Source organism: Tachysurus vachellii, chromosome 1, assembly GCF_030014155.1.
Source record: "Tachysurus vachellii isolate PV-2020 chromosome 1, HZAU_Pvac_v1, whole genome shotgun sequence".
Lineage (NCBI taxonomy): Eukaryota > Metazoa > Chordata > Actinopteri > Siluriformes > Bagridae > Tachysurus > Tachysurus vachellii.
The window spans coordinates 35,870,108-35,890,303 of record NC_083460.1 but is presented as its reverse complement, the minus strand read 5'-3'; the positions used below and the strand labels follow the sequence as shown (position 1 = coordinate 35,890,303).

The following is a 20,196-nucleotide window of genomic DNA, read 5'->3' as shown; positions in this document are numbered from 1 at the left end:
TTTCTTGAGAATATGTCAGTTTTTTTTTTTTTAAGTGGCACTTAGATCATTCTACATAATATTTTCATTTACTAAGTCCTGACTGAGGTTTTAATTCACAGGGGATGAGTTTGGGTCACTGTGCTATTTATGAATTCACCTTTGCTTTCTGTCCTGCATTGTTCGTCCTTTTTCCTTTCTCTCCCTCTGTCACTGGACGAGGAAAGGAGGACCTGCTCATAAAGGGATAAGACTTCTCTAATGTTTGGGCCTCACCTCCACATCGTTGATGATTTTCCTTGAATAGCATGTCCCGGTGTCTTTTATTCCCTACGGATCACGATGCATCATGTACAGTAACTGATTATCGGCGCACATGTACTGGAGAGAAAGGCAGCGAGCGTGTGAGGGGGAGAGAGGGAGTGAAAGAGGCAGTGCAGTGCTGGAGGATGAGTCACCACCGAGACCTGAGACCATCCTCTGCTGCAGAGTCAATCCTGAAACTCCTGGTGCATATCTCCATACAAAAAGCACTAAAATAATCTAAACAAAGCGAGTCAGTCTCTCTCTCTCTCATCTGATTTGATCTGATCTGACCGATGCTCTGTAGATCTAAATGCCATATAAAATAACGTCACGTCTAGATCAATAATCCTCTGGCCAGACAATCACGAACATGTAGTCAGGGTTAAAGCTATTCGTCCCATAATAACCAGCGTATAGTGTGGAGAACACGCAGCTCTGGAAAGAGCAGATGTAGTAATGGTTTCAGAGTTATAAGTGATTAAGTGACATCTTTCACACCGAATGAGAAAATCGAAGGCTCCCCCCTGACAGAGCAAACTGCTCTTGTGGGCGAGTGGGCGGGGGTTCAAACGCGCTGGCACATATCTCTCGTGCACACACACACAGGAGAAAGCAGCCTGCTGTCCGTTTCTTGTCGTGATCATCTGGAATTTGTCGGGGGGACGGACAAGTGTTACTTAATCTAGAGTGAGGTGGATAAAAACAGTCTGCATGGACTTAAAGCAATTTCCAATTGTAACTGTAGCTCCTCCTTCCCTTGTAGAATGATTAAAAATAATAATAATAATAAATCCTGAAGGTCACTGATGTGCTTAAAACACGTGATTAATTCAGCGTTGAATAAACATTTGGACTTTACATCAGAACGTCAGATACAGCTGCAGTACAGAACAAGATGCAGCTGCAGACATGCAGAGAACCGTTGCCTGTGACTACAGGCATAAAACACATTTACTGGGAAGGTTGCAGCTTAAACGCTCCCTACATGGCAGTAATTCAACATCTCTGAAGCTTCGGTGTGAAATAATCACCTAACTAACTCTGGTGTGGTATCAGTGCAGAGCTGACAGTCAGTGATCCCACCCTCAGGCGTCTTTTATGTCACGAACACACCGGACACGTGTAAACATGGAGGACTCGCTTACACGGTTGAAATCGTTATCTGTTCGGTGCAGAGCGTCACCTGGTCTGACAGTCAGACCGCTGATATTATCAACGTACTGAGATTAGGAGAAAAAACAAAGGAAAAAAAAAAAATCATCCATCAGGTGGCATAGCGAGGAATATTTTTGAACTCTGATAAGGAAAAATGGCACGATTATGTTGATTGGGTGCGTGATGGAGTTCTGGGTCTTTATGTCATGTTAATTAATTAATTGTTAATTGTGTATGAAACAAAATACCTTACTGCATTTCCACAGAAAATGATTAACATAACATGCTTTTATTAAAAAACAGATATCAGAATCCTCCGGAAATTTTCTGTGCTTGCTGCAGCTAAAAATGCTTTTGCAGGTTTTTTCCCTTCAGAATTTGTGATGCAGCTTGGAGTTTTTATTTTACAGTGACCTTGTGAAACTGCAAATAACTCTTAGCAGTGAAGAGACACGTGTCATTTTGAAAAAATTGAGCGCTTTGCCAAATATTGCAGTTTGTTTGATTTTGTGAAATCCAGGAGGGACTGAGATATGCGCTTCTTTCTCTCCTCCTTAAGTATTTTTACAGAGTTTAGAGTGTAGCTAGCAGCTTTCAAACAGAAACAGGAAAACAAATTCTCTAATCCTGATTGGCTCAGAGAGATTCTCACCACAGTAGGCTGTAACTGATAACGTGCTGGTTTGACGTCTACAGTCGCAAAACACCAACACAACCAACAGCGATTTGCATATTATGCTAAGCACCTGTGAATAAACCTTGAAACTAGCATGAAATAGTTTAGTGGAGGTTCCAACCCAAACCACACCCCATCAGTTATGCCTCTGGGATGAATGCGGAACTAAGCCATGCTGAGTATTTACTCACATTATATATATTTATATAACAAGGCATGGAGGCTTAGTGGTTAGTATGGTTGTATCAAATCTCCGGGGTTGAGAGGTTCGATTCCCGCCTCTGCACTGTGTGTGTGTGTGTGTGTGTGTGTGTGTGTGTGTGTGTGTGTGTGTAGCTGGCATGTTTTCAATGGGCTTCCACCCTCAGTCCGAAGACATGCACTGTCAGCTGACTGGCATCTCTAAACTGACTGTATGTTTTTGAGTATATACATGTGTGTGTGTGTTAGATTGTGCCCTGTGATGGGTTGACATCCAAGTGGACAGATAGCCAGGCCTTTAGCTATGTGAACTTTGTAACAAATTGTAGATATGCATTACAGACAGAGCAGAAGTACGAATTTTTAATACTTTGTTATGAACGGCTGTAATTAGTCGTTGATGTTAGTTGTTGCGTGTGCTGCAATCAATGCGCTCCTCCATCTGAGATTTATACTTAAGCAGTCACAGAAATTAAATTGACTTTAATAAAGAGCGCAAGGACAGACACTCGAGAGCGAATGAGCACAAGGTGAAGTGAATTGCACTGTGAGAAAAGCGTATACTCTGGGGAACAGGAAGGTGTGTATCTCAGTGCCTGAAGGACTGAAGTGCTCTTTGACAACTGCTTTGCTGTGACATAACAATAGTTTTGTGTGCGTGTGTGTGTGTGGAGTTCATAGCACCTTGCAGTCATTTCTAACGACAGGGCAGGTCAGCCATCCTTAGACTCATATATATGGGTTACTTATTGTGCAGGGAAATGTCAGATATCTCTATGATAGTGTGTACATGTCCAGTTCATGCTGATAATGTACACTCAGCTTAGTTCACATAGAATCATGTGGTATTGGAGGTTGTTATTTAGGAGCAAATGATCACATCTGTGTCAATATTCATACTTCTCTATCAGACATCACTCTGATTCTGAGAATCCCATTGGACTCTGAATTGTAGAACAGCAACAGCTCTTCCATCTCACAGCTCTTATGAGAAGTTCTACAAGGCCTAATTCTGCATGTGAGCAACTCGATTTCATTCGTGCCTTTTCATCATCCAGGCTTGATGTCTGACAGTGAAACACCACGCATTAAGCTGGCAGATGTAAAGTTCAGTGCTGTGTGAAGGTGTGCTGCGTTTTGCTGTCATTCCCCGAGCTAACGCTAGCCTGAGAGGAAGGTGCTGATGAGTGCAGACACACAAACAAACGAGCACGGAATCATTGCGCAAAATAATAATAATAATAATAATAAAACAAAACAGATTCAGACATATATCCTGAAGAGAATTACCTGTAATTCGGCCCGTTCTACATCCCACTGCGCTCTCTCCACCTCGAAACGGGCCCATTCGTGCTGCAGAAAGTGCAGGATCCCCGGGATACTGTATTGCGCCCTCGCCGCCTCTCCGCCTCCGTCGCCCGGCTGAACTGCTTTGACTCCACCGGCCAAAGCCGAGTTATTGTTATTGTTAAAAAACACACCGGGACCCGCCTGTTCGTCCATGGCCAGGCCGGGAAGGGAGATCCGTTCACCCAGATTGACACGACAACTCCGTCTTATAGCTTCTCTCTGTCTCTCACTTTACTTTACAATATCCGCTTTCAGCTAAGCAGAGAGGAAAAACACACTACCGACACAAACAGCTCTCTCTACTGGACAACTCGAACCCAGGAGTCCGCTTGGCTACATCACAAACGCCCCCCTGCTCCCTACATAAGTGCACTTCCTAGTGTGGATGATAAACTAATTCCTGCGCCCTACGTAGTGCATAACAGAGTGTTGTTTTGGTAATTCGCAAGCGACCTCACGCACACAAAACAGAAGCGTAGATCTGTCAACATACTCCGCTCTGATTGGTGGTCATAAATCATTTCGATCGTAAACAGCCAATCGAAGGTGAATGCACTTGTTTGCATGATGGGGCATGCGGATTGGACATTCAAATTTAAGTGTTTTTTTTGTTTTGTTTTGTTTTGTTTTTTGTTTTTTCTTTTTTTTCTTTTCTTTTCTTTTCTTTTCTTTTCTTTTCTTTTCTTTTTAAAGTCAAAAGTAAAATATACCGCGTATTATTTCTTAATAAACAAACAAACAAACAAATAAATAAATACATAAAGGAAAATAAATGAATTTATTTATTGAATTTAAAAATTATTATATGATAATCTAATCATTATATTCCAAGATTATAGAAATTAAGAATTAATGGAAAAAACTGGTAAAGGTCAATTTAAAGGGCACAACAGAGTGTGTTGGCAAATTTTTCTACTTCAACAGATACTCAGCAACTGTATTTTTACACAAAGTGCAACTGTATGACTGCATAAGAGTTCATTTATCTTCAGTAACTAGTTAATCTTCACTAAGGATGAAACCAGAAACTCGAGTCTTAATCACATATTTTATTTAACTACCTACACTCTAGGTATATCTAATAAATTGGCCTCTGAGTAAATATTGCATAATATTTTATTGGGCGTACATATCAATGTGTGATGTACTGGCAATACTCACTCACACATTTTCTACCGCTCATCCGAACTACCTCGGGTCACGGGGAGCCTGTGCCTATCTCAGGCATCATTGGGCCTCAAGGGAGGATACACCCTGGACGGAGTGCCAACCCATCGCAGGGCACACACACACTCTCATTCACTCACGCAATCACACACTACGGACAATTTTCCAGAGATGCCAATCAACCTACCATGCATGTCTTTGGACCGGGGGAGGAAACCGGAGTACCCGGAGGAAACCCCCGAGGCACAGGGAAAACATGAAAACTCCACACACAAAAGGCGGAGGTGGGAATCGAACCCCCAACCCTGGAGGTGTGAGGCGAACGTGCGAACCACTAAGCCACCGTGCTCCCCATGTACTGGCAATAGATTTATATAATTAGACTACAGCTTAAATTTCCAAAATATAGTCACTGATGATTACAAGATTCTTTTGGACATCGAATCAAAGCTCACAGAATGCTCCAAATCTTTATTCCTGGTAATGCTGCTATCAACACCATCATAGTCATCATCTCATAAATGACTCCTTTGATTCTAGGTCCAAAAGAATCTTGTGATCAATAGGGCAGAAATTTTATACATCATTATTACCACATATGTACATATCTGCACTAAAATATAAGACTCTTTTCATAATAGTGTTTGTTAGCATTAAGGGAAAAAATACACACTGAATTATCTGCATATTGAATAATCAGAATTTACATATGATATTCAGTGCTATGTTAGATGTGTTATAATGAAAGGGCAAGTTGAATTTGTTACATCTGTACACCCTGCTCAAACAGAGAATGCTCCAAATCTTTATTCCTGGTAATGCTGCCATCAACACCATCATAGTCATCATCTCATAAATAACTCCTTCGATGAAGTTCTCATTAATATAGCAATCTCACATTTGCTGTCTCACATTTCAGTTGATTGCTGTTTTGCACAATACTTTACATTACCTCATGCAACTACTTTTATAATACTGTGTTCATTCCAGTATTTCTGCACACACAGAATTGATTAAACATACAGTATTTACACTGGTCAATGCTGTTTTTGTGTATTGACTTTTGTGTAATGTCTTGTATTTTTTCCTTTGCACTGTGTGTATTTTTTGTCTTTTGTACTGCACTGCCTTTTTGTCTTGTCCTGCACTGTCTTTATGCCTTGTCCTGCACTTTCTGTCTTTTTTCTTGTCCTGCACTGTCTTTTTGTCTTGACCTGCACTGTCTTTGTCTTTTTGTCTTGTCCTGCACTGTCTTTATGTCTTTTTGTCTTGTCCTGCACTGTCTTTCTGTATTTTTGTCTTGTCCTGCACTGTCTTTCCGTCTTTTTGTCTTGACATGCACTGTCTTTCTGTCTTGTCCTGCACTGTTTGCACCAGATCACACAGTTGCACTTTATGTGGCTAGGACTACTTACTAAGTCCTTAGCTCTGTCTTTGTTTTATGTAGCACCATGATCCTGGAAAAACATTGTCACATTTCACTGTGTACTGTAAAAGCTATATATGTTTAAAATGACAATAAAAGCTTCTTGACTTGACTTGACTTGTGCATGGTGGAGCAATAGGTGGTATTGCCCCCTCTCTGATCCAGTGTTCTGTGGTTCAAAACTTTACTATGCTCCTGTCTTTGAAAAGCTTCTCATGTCTGTATGGGTTTTCTCTGGGTTCTCTAGTTTCCTCCCACTTCCCAATAACATGCAAGATGATGGTGTGGCCACTATAAAAAAATGAATAATTTCTGTAAAATGGTGTTTAATAAAAGGGTGTTAGCACACAGCTAGCACACAGCTAAATATTTCACAGGAACACCACAAACAAATAAATTAACCAACAAATAAGGCAAATCCCAACAACACTGTCGTAATACAAAACGTAACTGACGCAAGTGCAAACTATAACATAATTGGTAAACAACACTAGAAATTAGTAATTGGTAGACACTTATAATTGGTGGACACTTCAGTTTGTTTTTTACTTCCTGGTTTAGATCTTTTTTTCACAAATCATCCAAGCTCATAAGACAGCAGGGAGCCGAGCAATAGGGAAGGATCAGGTACAGCTGCGTCACCTGATGTGCGCTATTTAATTAGCTACAGCTTCATGAGCAATCAGTGTGAGCGGATCAGAGGCCGTGGGAAAACATCCACCATGGCTCCGTTTGAGAAAGCCCAGCACCCTAAGCCTTTCAAACAGAGGAAAAGCTTTGGTAACCTGCATCTATCACGTCTTAATTTGTCTCACGGATCTGTAGCCTCTTTTTGACTCTTTATTTGTTTATATTTTTTTGATCAACAGCAACGAGGAAACAGGAAGTGGCTGGAATCAGGACCAAATTTCCAACCAAAGTTCCGGTAAGGTCATGATAGATGTCTGTTTATCAATAGCCTATTTTTTTGTTTGTTTGTTTTGGTTTTTTTTTTGTTGGTTTTTCCCTTCATTTCTCTACCTTTTTTTTAAGTTCTTACCAAAGTTTAGGTGTAATTAAAGGCATATATATATATATAAAAAAATCATTTTTACTATAGGCCATGTTTTTATGTCTCTTCAATTAGCTTAATGTTTAAAGCTTTTAAATGAGCATTAGCAAACCTTCAGGTCCAGTTTTATGGCACGTTATACCCACATTTTCATTTAAAGGATACTTACTAAAGAGTACACTACCTTTTTTATAGCACACTACACTTTGTTTTGGAGATTTAAGGTACCAAACTGTAAATCTCATTGTTTCTGGGGTGGTGCCATCAAAAGGACCATCTGTGCCACTTTTGGATCACTGACCTTTTATTTATATATTTAAATCAAGTTATGTGAAAAGAGGCTTAATGTACATTTTGAGCCTCTCTATTGTAGATGTTGAATAACAAATTCAACCAGGTCTTGAAATTTCTGCATTTATACAGGTACATCAAACACAAGTGATTATGCTTGAGCTCTCGCTACAGAATTTGTGCTACTAATGTGAAATGTTTGGGACAGGTTAGTTTTTAGAATATTCAGGGCTGGTAGGAATTTCTTTTAATAAATTTTCTATAAATACCCTATAGTTTAGAAAGCTGCATATTGAAGTCACTTAATAGAAATGTAAAGGTAGTGGTGGGGGGGGTGTGTCCTTGTCCTTTGGTGTATTTGAAATGAGTGCTGTGCTGTTTTCAGGTGATTATAGAACGATATCATCGTGAAAAATACCTTCCGCTGCTGGACAAAACAAAGTTTCTTGTTCCACAAGAGCTCACCATGACGCAGTTTGTCACCATAATCAGGTGTGGTGTTTCTTTTTTTTTTATTTATTTATTTTCCCTTCTTTTATAAATTAAATTCTTTCAAAGGCTTATTAGTTTTGTCCAACCTTGAGAGTTTTGAATACTTGTAACCTTGGATCCGTTGGTAAGATATAAAGCTCCAGTCACCCACAGCAGCTTTGGTATCATGCCAGTGCTTATGATTAAGAACCTGAGGAATTTGGGTTGCATAAAGGACAGTGTAGATTTGAGTTTCTGTGGGAATGTGTTAAATTAAGGCCTGTCCCCTTTTACTTAATGTATGTAATGGTGTATTTAAGTTTTTATCTCCACAGTAGGTAATCAAAACATTAGATGACTCCTGATACTCTTGAGCAACTAAACACAGGGATGCTGCTTTATGGAATTATCATGTATAAAAGCTACTTGGAATTAGTGCCATCATTTATCTAGCATTGTCCTCATGGAAAAATTCCTGTCATGTGCAGCTTGCTGTTACTTTTATCAATTCATTTGGATTTTGTCTAAGCCCTTGAGGGAACTGGTATTTGGTCAGTGGTGCTGTACAGTTCGAAAAGAGCAGAAGATATATTAATTTTAAATAACCTTTCTGTTCGATCAGTCTGTGCCCTGTTCATGCCAAAAATGTTTAGGTTCATTCAGGGGCCGAAAAAACAATGCTTCTGATTTTAATTTTATCCATATGTTTTTATTAAAGCTCTATTTTCTTTGCTAAGTGAAAAATCTGACAGTAATGGCATGTCTGAAAAATTTAAGCAGTCTTTCCATTGCAGATCTGCCATTTTACTGCTTCTCCTTTTTCAGAAACAGGATGACCCTCATGCCTAGTCAGGCTTTTTACCTGCTGATCAACAACGCAGGCATCGCTAGCATGTCTCTCACTATGGCACAGGTGTACAAGGACCACAAGGATGAGGACGGATTTCTCTACATGACCTATGCCTCTCAAGAAATGTTCGGACAATGTGAAAGGTTGCATCAGCTCTCAAGATGATAACCAGACGTGTTGTGGGGGGGTAAGGGACAGTGTTTAAAAACAAAAAAAAAATCTGGTAACTATTTAAGAATGCTTGTACATAATGTTGAGGTTTTTTTTTTTTTTTTTGTATAGTTTTAAAAATTCTGTAATTTGCCAGTGTGTACATGAGAATGTATTTTAATTAACAATAATAAATTTTGTCATTCTTGTGTCAGTAACTAGAGTGAAGCTTTGTGTCAAACTGAGTCTCCATCCACACAGCTTTTTTTTTTTTTTTTTTTTTTTTTTTTTAAAAACCCACATGTGTTTTTATTTTTTTGTGTGGGTATTTAAATTTAAAACTCTAAAGGTGCAGGAACATCTGTGCCCATATTAAAAGTGCTGGGTTGGCTGAATATGCATGAGGACGCATCTGAGACATCCCCAGATCTTTCTAGCATCTTAAATGGATGGAAAATACACCATCTTATTTATCCCTCTTGATGGTGAGCTTGGACCACTGGCTAGTTAACTGTTAAACTAAATTGAATCTATCAAACAAAAAGAAATACGGTAATGGAAGAGCTAGATTTAGGGCTTACAAGACCCAAAAAGCCTTTTCTCCATGCGCTTGTCACTCATGAGAGTAGTGTTGATTTTAACTATATATATAAATAAAACATTTAGACTCCCATAACATGTTAAACTGAAATGCAGGTACAGAAGGGCTCAGCATGTTTGGATGGAAGAAATGTCTTGAGAATTCATGAGGAATAAGCAAAGCTACAAGGTGTATTTTTAAAACACGAAGTTTCTGAGCTTAAATGAACTTTTTCACCTTTCAATCATAATGTCTATAAAAATGAATAGTAAATTGCATGTCAAATAACATCTTGGATAACTGAAAAGGCAGAGACATGTCTACACTTCACTTGCATCAAGAAATGCATAAATGTAAGTTGCAAAGATGTCTAACTCTACATGATCACTTAGGGATTTCAATTTCCAGAAATTTGTTTCATGAAAGAACTTGCGCACTCACATCAGTCTGTGCATTTGAATTAATTTTGCTAAAGGGACTGAAATGTAAGCATTTTGAGTTTATGGTGACTAATAAATCCTCAGTTTCTCAGAAAACGTATATAATATATTCAAAATAGTGTTGTTTAAACCATATTCAGTCTGCTAAGCAGTAACACGGTTATTTTTTTTTTTTCTTTTATTGAATGATACATTGCTTGAAATGCTTCAACAAATAAATATGAATATGGCAAAACCACAGCAGTGATATTTTTCAGCACCTTATTTCCCTTCAGCTTTATCTATGTGGATGTCAGCATATTTAGTAATTTTGCAATTACCTGTGCTAAGGTTGCTTGTTTAACAGCCTGAGTTTCATCATAGCCAGTACCACATTCAGCAAGATTTTCTCTTCTACATTTTCCCTCAAAAGACCAAGAGCGAAGAAAAAATAAACACACACACACACTTATCTTTCCTATAATCATTACTGGCTAAATGATTTCTAATCTCAGAAGAAGATGGCCTTTTGATTCTGGTTCCTCTCAGAGAAACCTCAGTGAGCTTTTGCTTACTGCTACCATGTTTTTATTTATTCAAGATCTAAAACTACATCTGGATTTCTGTCATGCTACTTTGAGTTAGTCTTTTTAAATGTGCTATAGACAGTAAATAGAATTGAATTGAACCGAACATAAATTCACCAAACCTGGTAGTGATTTTTATAATAAAGCGGGTTGCTGTGGTCTTCTTTATATCTATCTGTAGTTAATATCATTTGATTTGTGTGTAATATTTCTATTGGAAAAAATGAAGGAGTCTGTCTAAGGAATTGAGACAAACCTTCTAATTGCAGCTTTTAAAATACTACTTGCTCCTTTATTGATTTATTTGTGACAATTTGTGAGTGAATTCAAAACCCTGCAGGTGGCGCTGTTGCGTCGCAATAAAACTCCCTGTGAAGAGGATGGTGGTGATGATTTGGCTTCAATACTAGTGAAAGGCATCTCTGTTTTACACAAACACCTGTAATGTGTCCTCAGGAAAATACTCCAGTCATATGTATACCTATAAGCTTATAGAACATGTTTGTAGTACACATTTGTTGTTGTGTATATATTATAAGTAAATCACTTATTAAAACTTCCACTTTTAATGCCATGTGTCCAGCTTAAACCAGCGTGACATAGCCGTGTCTGTTGCCTTGCGCCGTATTTCCTGTTATCAACAGTATTCCACAGGACTCCTGCTGACCCAGCAACATATTCAAGGCCATGTCAGCATTATCCTCAGCCAAAATGAGCCCCGTCTTGCAGCGGGTGTGTTTAGAGTGGTGCCATGCGGGAGCCAAAGACCAGTGAGTCAATACTGAGATGGTTAGGTCTGGTTGTGTAATGATGAGGTGATCACAGTTTAATGCACCTCTGAAAACTGCACCAACAGACAAGATTTAAGGTGACATTTTAGCCAAAAAATAAATTGAACACCATTTTCCACTTAACCCAAAACTAGTGGAGCTAAGACAAGTTTGAGGTTTGCTTCTTTAACTATGCACTAGATCCAAAGGCAGCTAGTATAAAAAATAGCACAGAGAGCTAAGCCTAAGTATGAAGTTTTTGCCATTCAACATATTATCATAAGGCGGAGAATTTTTGACTCAATTTGTGTTGTGTAACAGCACCACAACTGGTGGTAAAAAAAATATGAAGAAGATGGAAGACTAGAGCTGATTTCTTTCTTACTCAGCTTATAGATTCCTACAGCATGAGTACAGCTGTGATACAGACTGTCACGCCTTCTTAGTAGCTCAAATGACTCAACCACTCTTCTGTTAGTCAGCTTTATGGTTGGGTCTTCATCAGCAATCCTTTGAAGACTTTGTCAGGAAGGAATCAGTGTTGGGTCTGTGGATCCTCTAAACTACACTGACCTGTTAGTTCCTCAGGAGCTCTTGGTTGTTTAATTTGACTCAACTACAAACTGTTGTAGAAAGGACATTATTTTCACTGACATTATTTACTCTCCAGTGTCACCCAAATGAGGATGAGGTTCATTTCTCAGTCTGGTTCCTCTCAAGGTTTATTCCTAATATCATCTCAGGGAGTTTTTCCTTACCAACATCGCCTCCAGCTTGTTCAATAGGGATAGAGTCTTAATTTTAAACATTAAAAAGACTTAATTTTAAACTTTAAACTTTAAATTTGTATTCTGTTTCTATACTGAATGTGAGTGGTTAAAAGCACTATACAAACAAGTTGAATTTAATTGAATTGAATATTAGTCTGCTGTAGAGACACATCCATAAATAAGTCAACAGTGATTGTAATGTTATGCAGTAAATACATTACTGAATGTGAACAAGGTGAATTATTCACTATCATCCTTTTTTTTTTTCTTCCAAATATGGCTCCGGGGAAGAAACTAAACATTTATATTCTAAGCACACACTATCTAATCAAAGTACATATTACACATAGAGACAGACAACAGAAGCAGAAAGTGATTGTGTGTGTGTTTGTTTCCTTGCGGAAATGAAAGAAAGGTTTTACTGGCTTGAATGCAGTAGGACATCAAGAATTTTGAACACTTATCATTCATCTTATAATACATGACCTTACCCTAACAGATTTGTCTTGCTATTGATGTGAATGTGTTGCTAACAGGCAATAGACACTAGACATATATCACACACCATAAGTACAAACCTCAGGCCAAAATCTGTTAAGAAAAGTCAGAATTTCACATTTTAATGTATTTGTTAGTAAATTATAGATGTATTGTAATGATTGTAATGCTGTCTAATTTGTATTTTTGTTCTGCTGTTTACTGAAACTAATGTTAAAAGCCCCTTTAGTTCTTAGCTACATCAGCCTCAAAGCTTTAAAGCAAAATCTTAAGAAGAAAATACAAAATCTTAAGAAGTAAATGTCTTTTGGCATTTTTTCTTGTCCTATTTGTGGAAAATTGTGTTTTTGTACTGCATAGCCAGAATATTGCAAAGTCTTCCTGCATTATTCACAAAGGATATATTGAAACTTGTAGCAGGTGTCAGCCATCTTCGAGAAAGTAGCGTAATCCTTCCATTACTCCCACTGCAGTGCCAGGACAATGACAGATAACATTTATTTGACGCAAAAATATGTATAAATACACAGAATACATTTACACACAAGTTTTGAATTCGATGTCAATGGCATATGTCGAGTGCTAATAATAGTCTCAAACATGTCATGCTAATCAGTGGTGTTGCTGTATTCACCCTCCATGTCCTCTGGCTCTGCTTAGCTCTGCCCTGAGAGTGTATGGGCTGCTAATAGCATTCTGACAGGTGAAGGGAAACCTGCTGCCCCCCATGTGCCAGTCTGAAGACAAACACTTAATTGTCCCGGGTGCCAGCCATGCACACACAGTGCCATAATTAACAGGCTGCCAGCACAGTAATGCCAACCCTTCAAACCAGGGGCAGAGAGTACACTGACAGTTATTTCATGGATTCGTATGCAGTGCTACAACAAACTCAAACTGTCCAGCTAAAAATAACTGACTATTCTCAGGAAGCTTGTGAGAATACTCTGTTGAGAATCCAACAGGATATGCATTACTAAGGTGACTCACTTAGGCCTCTCAGCAGGCGAGAGGGAAAAAAATGAGCTGAAGATGTAATTAATAAGTAGTTGTAATTTGTGTGTGGAGTTTAGTTATAGTTATAGACCTGTGGCAGTAGACCAGTAGATCTGTGTGCATGGTCATTCATGAAGCCTCTGTGCTTCAGCTGGACCTGGCAAAAACATTAGCTCTCATTAGAGCTCTTTCTTTTGGGGTGCCTTCTTTGGCAGGAGCATAAAAACGCCCTCTCAAGCCGCTGGAACAGATCCTGAATATAATCAAGCTGCCTGCCGTACATCAGCTTAATTGCATTCTTGCCTGGACTATGTCACTTTTTTCAGCAGGCTTCCACAGAAAAGAGAGTTGGTGACTCAAATGCCATGCTCTGATTCAGTAATAGCTAGTCACAATCCTGCCTTGATGTCTGGAAATGACTCAGTGTGTTTTGGGAATCAAAGTATATTTAGTTTTCTCAAACTCAACAATGAGGAAAACATCTGTGTCTCACAACACGCAAACAATGGATTCAGCTCCAAGACAAGAATCCAAATGAATTTCAATGGATATTACAAAGTGACCCAAAATTCAACAGGGTGTTGTGATTATTATCCATGAATGTTTTGTTTGTTTTAGACCACAGCAAAATCTTTTTAATTACAAATTAAATTAAAGAATAATACATCATGCTTTTTATTTATTTGTTATGTTAAATGTTTGTTGATTGCTGAATGTTGTGTGTTTGCTGTTATCTCTAATAGCTTAACAGCAATAAACAGTCATATTTTTTAAATCTAGTAAGACAAAAAAAAGTTTGCCATGTCTAGAAACTAGAAACCTTCTATCATTAAGGAACAGCTTTACTTCTGGCTGTTACCAAAAAAATGCTAATTAAACATTTCCACATTTTAAAATTCACACATTATCTAGAATGCTAATTATCTAGTGTTAGCTTTGAGGTGAAAGACTGATAAGACTAGGAATCCTTCAGACAATTGAAATAATGAATCATTCAATCACACTGTTTCGTCTGTTAACTGTATGAATCCTGATGTTATATGTTCCTTGATTGTTATTAGCAAGGAAAATTAATAATTTCTACACACGTATTAGTAATCTAAGTAAAATAATGTACAAATGTATAATGTAAACAATCAAATATTAAGACTTTTAAGAGTCTTTTATATTAAAACAACTGTTAATTGCAAGGCTTCATAACACTGAGGTGGATGCAGTGATATTTTAATTTCCACTGCTAGTTGTTGGACAGTTGGATATAAAAGATAATGCTAATTAAGTGAATTTAAGTAGATTACCACAATTCCACATAATTAGTTAATTTTGAATAATCCTGCTAAGAGGGCAAGTGACATTTTAACGTTTATCTAAAATATAATGATAATACTTTGTGTCTATTAAATAAGAAAATTTTGCATTAAAATGACTTTAATGTTAGCATTTGTTATACAACTTTAATTATATTATAGCTTCATTTAGCTTATTATAGCTTTTAAAATCTTTTATATGACACAGAGTATAATGATTCAGGTCTTCCTTTAAATTTAATGCAGTTCCTTTTTGCGAATGCTATAAAGTATTATTTGTTGCTGAATTGCTTTTGCTTGCGAATTTAGAATCAGAATCAGAATCAGAAAGATCTTTATTGCCAAGTATGTTTTCACAAACGAGGAATTTGTTCTAGTACAGAATTATTACTGGATTTTAAGTGATAGTAGAATTCTTTTAAAGTAGCTGAAGACCTGTACAAACACCAGATGGAAAAGAATCCCTTCATCAGTAATAATTTATTTAATACTTTAGGTTGAGAATATCTTTTGTGGTTCTGTCCTCCATTCACATTTCACATCCATCCATCAAACATGACAATTCTTCCCAGGCCTTGCTTCCTGTAGTGTGAACAGGAAGTGTGGTGTGCCAAGGCCTGGTGAGTGCACTTACTGACATTACCACATTATTCCAGCAGATAATATCTTTCAATTTCAAAGAAATAATGATATAAAATAATTTGTGCATGTAAACATTTATTATAACTGAGGATTATACTGACTTTACGTGTACTCTACGCTTATTCTCTTTGTTTATATTCTTCACTGATCTTACAAGAAATGTTTATAAAATTATATATTAGTTTGGGATAGATACCCTCTTGCTTTTAATAACTTGTATGGCCATTTATGATGCAAAGTTAATTTTATAAAATACTTACCTGTCTTACCTTTTTAGGAGTAGACAATATGGTGTAAATATCCTAATGCCCATATCTTCAAAAACATGGCACTGGTACAACAGTCACAGCCAACTCATCGCACCAACCAACTAACCAATTAATCAACCAAACAAACAACCAACTGACTATTTAACAAAATAATTGATGAACCATCCAATCAACCATTTAACCAATCAATCAACCTACCCACCACTCAATAAACCAACAAAACAACCAACTAACCAATCAACATATCAACCACCCAACCAACCAATAAACAAACAAACCATCACACAACACACAAATTAATAAAAACATGTAATTCACTAAATAAGCTAATGGGGAATATATCTGTTGGAATATGCACCTTTGTTTGACTGTTTGCCATGAGAACAGTGGTTGAGCTTCTCTCCACAGGACAGTAGACTATTTTGTGCTAGTTGGTTTATAATGTGGGATACAAACACATCCACCACCACGACATAGCTTGTCATTTTCTCAGCTTCCTACCTGAATAAACTGCGTTTGAGACTTTTCTCATTGCCTTGCTCATGTTATAATGCTGACTTGTCTACAGTACAGTACTGCATTAGTAGTTGTAATTCGCAAGTGACTTCTATCTACCATTAGCTAACTGCTCATAAACAATCCCACGTCGACATGAAGAGGATTTCGATATTAATTTAATAGCCAAAATGATCACACCCATTTTTTCAATTTGTTAGCTATTGAAACAAAATACTGGACACTAACTACAACCTCCAGAAAACATTTTCAGTTCAGAGTTTTAATGAATTTAATGAATTACCACAGAAAAAACAACTGGTTCAAAGGCTCAGAAGACAAAGTTATAAAAGAACAGATGATACCTGTGAGGTTCATTCATTCATTCATCTTCTACCGCTTTATCCGAACTACCTTGGGTCACGGGGAGCCTGTGCCTATCTCAGGCGTCATTGGGCAGGATACACCCTGGACAGAGTGCCAACCCATCGCAGGGCACCTGTGAGGTTTGATCTGTTTAATATCCTTATATCGCTCAGCTTTGTCAGCACTGTTCAGACGAACAGACAGCAGGTGTAACCACAAACAACATATTTCTACACATTGTTTTAGATATTCAACCTCTGGTGACATTATTTGCAATATTAAAAATTGATTAACCATAGACATTGGGAAATAATTGCTTATTTCAGTCTGATCAACATCACAATGAGATTAGCGCTCTCTTTGTCTTCCCCCTTTTTTTTCCTGACAAATCACCTGTGTAGAACAAAGATGAATATTTCATAATCTTCCCTCAAGGACTATAGAAGGAACACATGATTATTTAATGGATGCCGGGGTTAAATGAGACTCTCTCTGGAGGTGGGTCTTATCAGTTCTGTTTTTAAGCCCTCAGAGTGAGTATTAGTAAGGCACTGTGCTATTTATACTCACCTTTGTATTATAATCACTGTATGCACAGATGACACTGGTAATTGCACCTTCCTGACAGAGTCGCTTTCCGTGTAATTATGGATGGTGTCTAAACATAACCACCCATGCCTAAAGCATTAGTAAGTGTGAAAGGAAATTCAATAAAGCTCAAAATGAGAAAAAGCCACCGAAAGGCTGCCTGAACTTTTATAGCTTTTGGAATTGGGACACTGCAAAAGCCTAAAAAAAAAAAAAAAAAAAAAAAGGATAGAAGAGAAAAATCTGGAGTGTGTGCCATAGCTGAACAATGTGTCATCCATTCACACAGTGTCACAGGCACATACTCACTCATCCAGTGACAGTTTAGTCACCATAGACTTTGCCATAGGCTTTAGGAAGTGAACAAAACCAGTTCTGTGGTCAAAAGCATGTTAAACAGGAAGAATGAGGAAAACAAATTGGCTGGGAGTCCACCTCGAGGGGGCAATGTTGTTCCAAGCACAAGCAAAAAAAAAAAAAAAAGAAAAAAAAAGAAAAAGGCACACGGATAAGGTTTATACTTTCTATCTCTCTGTGCATGTGTGGGTGTAACGTTAGGTTTTCCCCTGATATTAAATTTCACCAAGAGGCATTGCATGTGAAAGCTGTGTTGCATATGCTGACCTCAGAGGAGGCCCTTTGTCTCAGTTGCTCTGGTCACATGTTAGTGGCTACAGTAAACCCGAAGCTTCCCACATGATATGGGCCTCAGCAGTGACAAATCTCTCCCCATGTCATCAAACCCTCAGAGAAAATGAAAGCAGTGTGTCTCACTGGGCGCCATTGGCGCTTACAGGCCTAACATGCTAATACCCGTGGCTAAAGCATTAGGTTAATGGATGTAGCTCTCCTGTAAAAGTGCACATCTAAGGACTCAGAAGCTTGAACTTTATGAATATACTCAAAGGGTGATCTTATGGGTCTGGGGTGTAAGATTGAACCCTGAACCTCTTATCTTAATTTTTTTAGGTTGTGGGAAAAGGAGAGGACTGTAGATGTGGAAATATGACTAATGGTTTGGTTGTATAACAAATTTTTAATGGTCTGTCATGTTGGCTTAGAAGCTACAGGTAAAGGCCTTGCACACAAACATACATACACACAAACACACAATCCTTCCCTTGTTCAACTCTTCAAGCTTGGTTAATGGTGCCTATTGAATCCCCTCGGTTGGCTAATGAATAGAGCACAGTCTAACACAATAATATAGGTCTGTATCAAAGTTCTAGTCCTAACACATGTCTATAATTAACATTAGCGCTAACGTCATCCACACCTCACTATACCCGACATTCTGTGTTTGTAGATAATAAAACTACTCTATATTAATGTACCAGGTTGAATAGTCAGCAGGATATGAGAGGATGTAATACTGAATGGCTGCTTTTCTCCTTGTTGCAAGAGAAAAAGAAAAAAAAAAAGAAAATAAAAGGATGGACATCAAAGGGGGGAAGCGAGGAGTCAGAACTACCTCCATTCATAATGAGGTCATTATGTTCGTGTAGGTTTTCCTCACTGGTCAGAGGTCAAGGATGGCTTTAATTTTACCCTTTACCAACAAAGAAAGTGTCAAGTATTTAAATGTAAATGCTAACAAACAGTGTGTTATGTATTATGTCATATTAAAGATATCTGTTAAGTGTGGGGCTTTCAAATGTAGCTCATTAAATTTTATGCTTTGGAAATGGGAACAGACATTTAACAGCTTAAAGTCACGATAGCAATGGAAATTTGATATTGAAACTGATATTAATATTAGGACCATATCTGAGGCTAAAAATCTAGCTAGTTATAAGCTAGCCTTTTAAACATAACAAGGTATACAAACAAGTTAACAGCACAGAATGTGTAGGAAAATCAACATTTACCTCAGATGTATTGTTAAATTAATAGGAAAATACTACACGATAGTATTTTATATAATATACAACTACTATATATTATAGAAAGCAAGCATGAGCTAGATAATGATTGAGGCTCATGATTTAGCTAGTAGTTACTAGTTAGCTTTGTTCAGACAATGCAGCAGCATAGTTAATATTTAAACAGGACAAACATTTCTGGAATGTCAACATTTACCTCAGACGTGCTGGTAAATTACTAAGACTTGATAACAACAGTTACACTGGAATTTCACTGTTGTTATGGGCAACAAGAATTAATGACTGAAGCTAGCAATTTTGTCCAGCTAGCATGTATCGTTTTCAGTAAATATAAACACATAGACATAAAACACATAGAAAATGTTAAACATAAAAATTTAACTCAGAATTGCTAGTAAATCACTTAGAAAACATAGTGTAGGAATACACTGTAATGAGAACACTGGGAAATATGGATAATGACTTGATAATAACTAAAGATATTGATTTAGCTAGTTATAAGCTAGCATTGTAAGGCTTTTTGTTTACAGACAAGGAAATTTAAAGCTTGAACAAGACAAGAATGTCATGTGTTGGTGAATTACTAAGGTAAAACTATGTATGACTAGCTACACCTCAAGTAATAATTTTGTCTAATTAGCATGTAGCATTTAAGTCTATAATGCAGAAAAGGCAAAATCATGGTGACAGTGGAATGAAGCCAAAACCAAAAGGGACATAAGGAGAAATGTTCACATCAGATTTGAACACAGCATTATGATATTGCTTGTTTGTTGTGATGTAAGTTGTAAATATCACCTGGGGGCTTAAACCATGATAATTACAGCCTTGTTGATTATAACCTGGCTGCCAGAAAACATTTCTTATGCAGCCAGCATAGCAGAGCACTCTTTTTCTGCCCACATTTGGGGCACTATTTTTCTGCAAGGCAGGAGATGAGTTGAGAAAGGGAG

At 37.6% G+C, this 20,196-nt stretch overlaps 2 protein-coding genes across 2 annotated transcripts in view; one reads left to right on the top strand and one right to left on the bottom strand.

The window, feature by feature from the left end:
• The window catches only part of strn (striatin, calmodulin binding protein), a 52,114-nt gene extending 48,131 nt beyond the window's left edge, over positions 1-3,983 (bottom strand). The window contains exon 1 of the mRNA XM_060884932.1: positions 3,608-3,983. Within this exon, the coding sequence (XP_060740915.1) occupies positions 3,608-3,820 (213 nt within the window). The 5' untranslated portion in view covers positions 3,821-3,983. The remainder of the gene's footprint in view (positions 1-3,607) is intronic.
• A 2,896-nt stretch (positions 3,984-6,879) lies between these two features.
• Positions 6,880-9,291, top strand: map1lc3c (microtubule-associated protein 1 light chain 3 gamma). The gene is made up of 4 exons (XM_060884909.1): positions 6,880-7,040; positions 7,130-7,185; positions 7,988-8,094; positions 8,899-9,291. The coding sequence occupies exons 1-4, from the start codon at positions 6,935-6,937 to the stop codon at positions 9,086-9,088; spliced, it is 459 nt and encodes a 152-aa protein (XP_060740892.1). The 5' UTR covers positions 6,880-6,934; the 3' UTR covers positions 9,089-9,291.
• Positions 9,292-20,196: the final 10,905 nt, after the last annotated feature.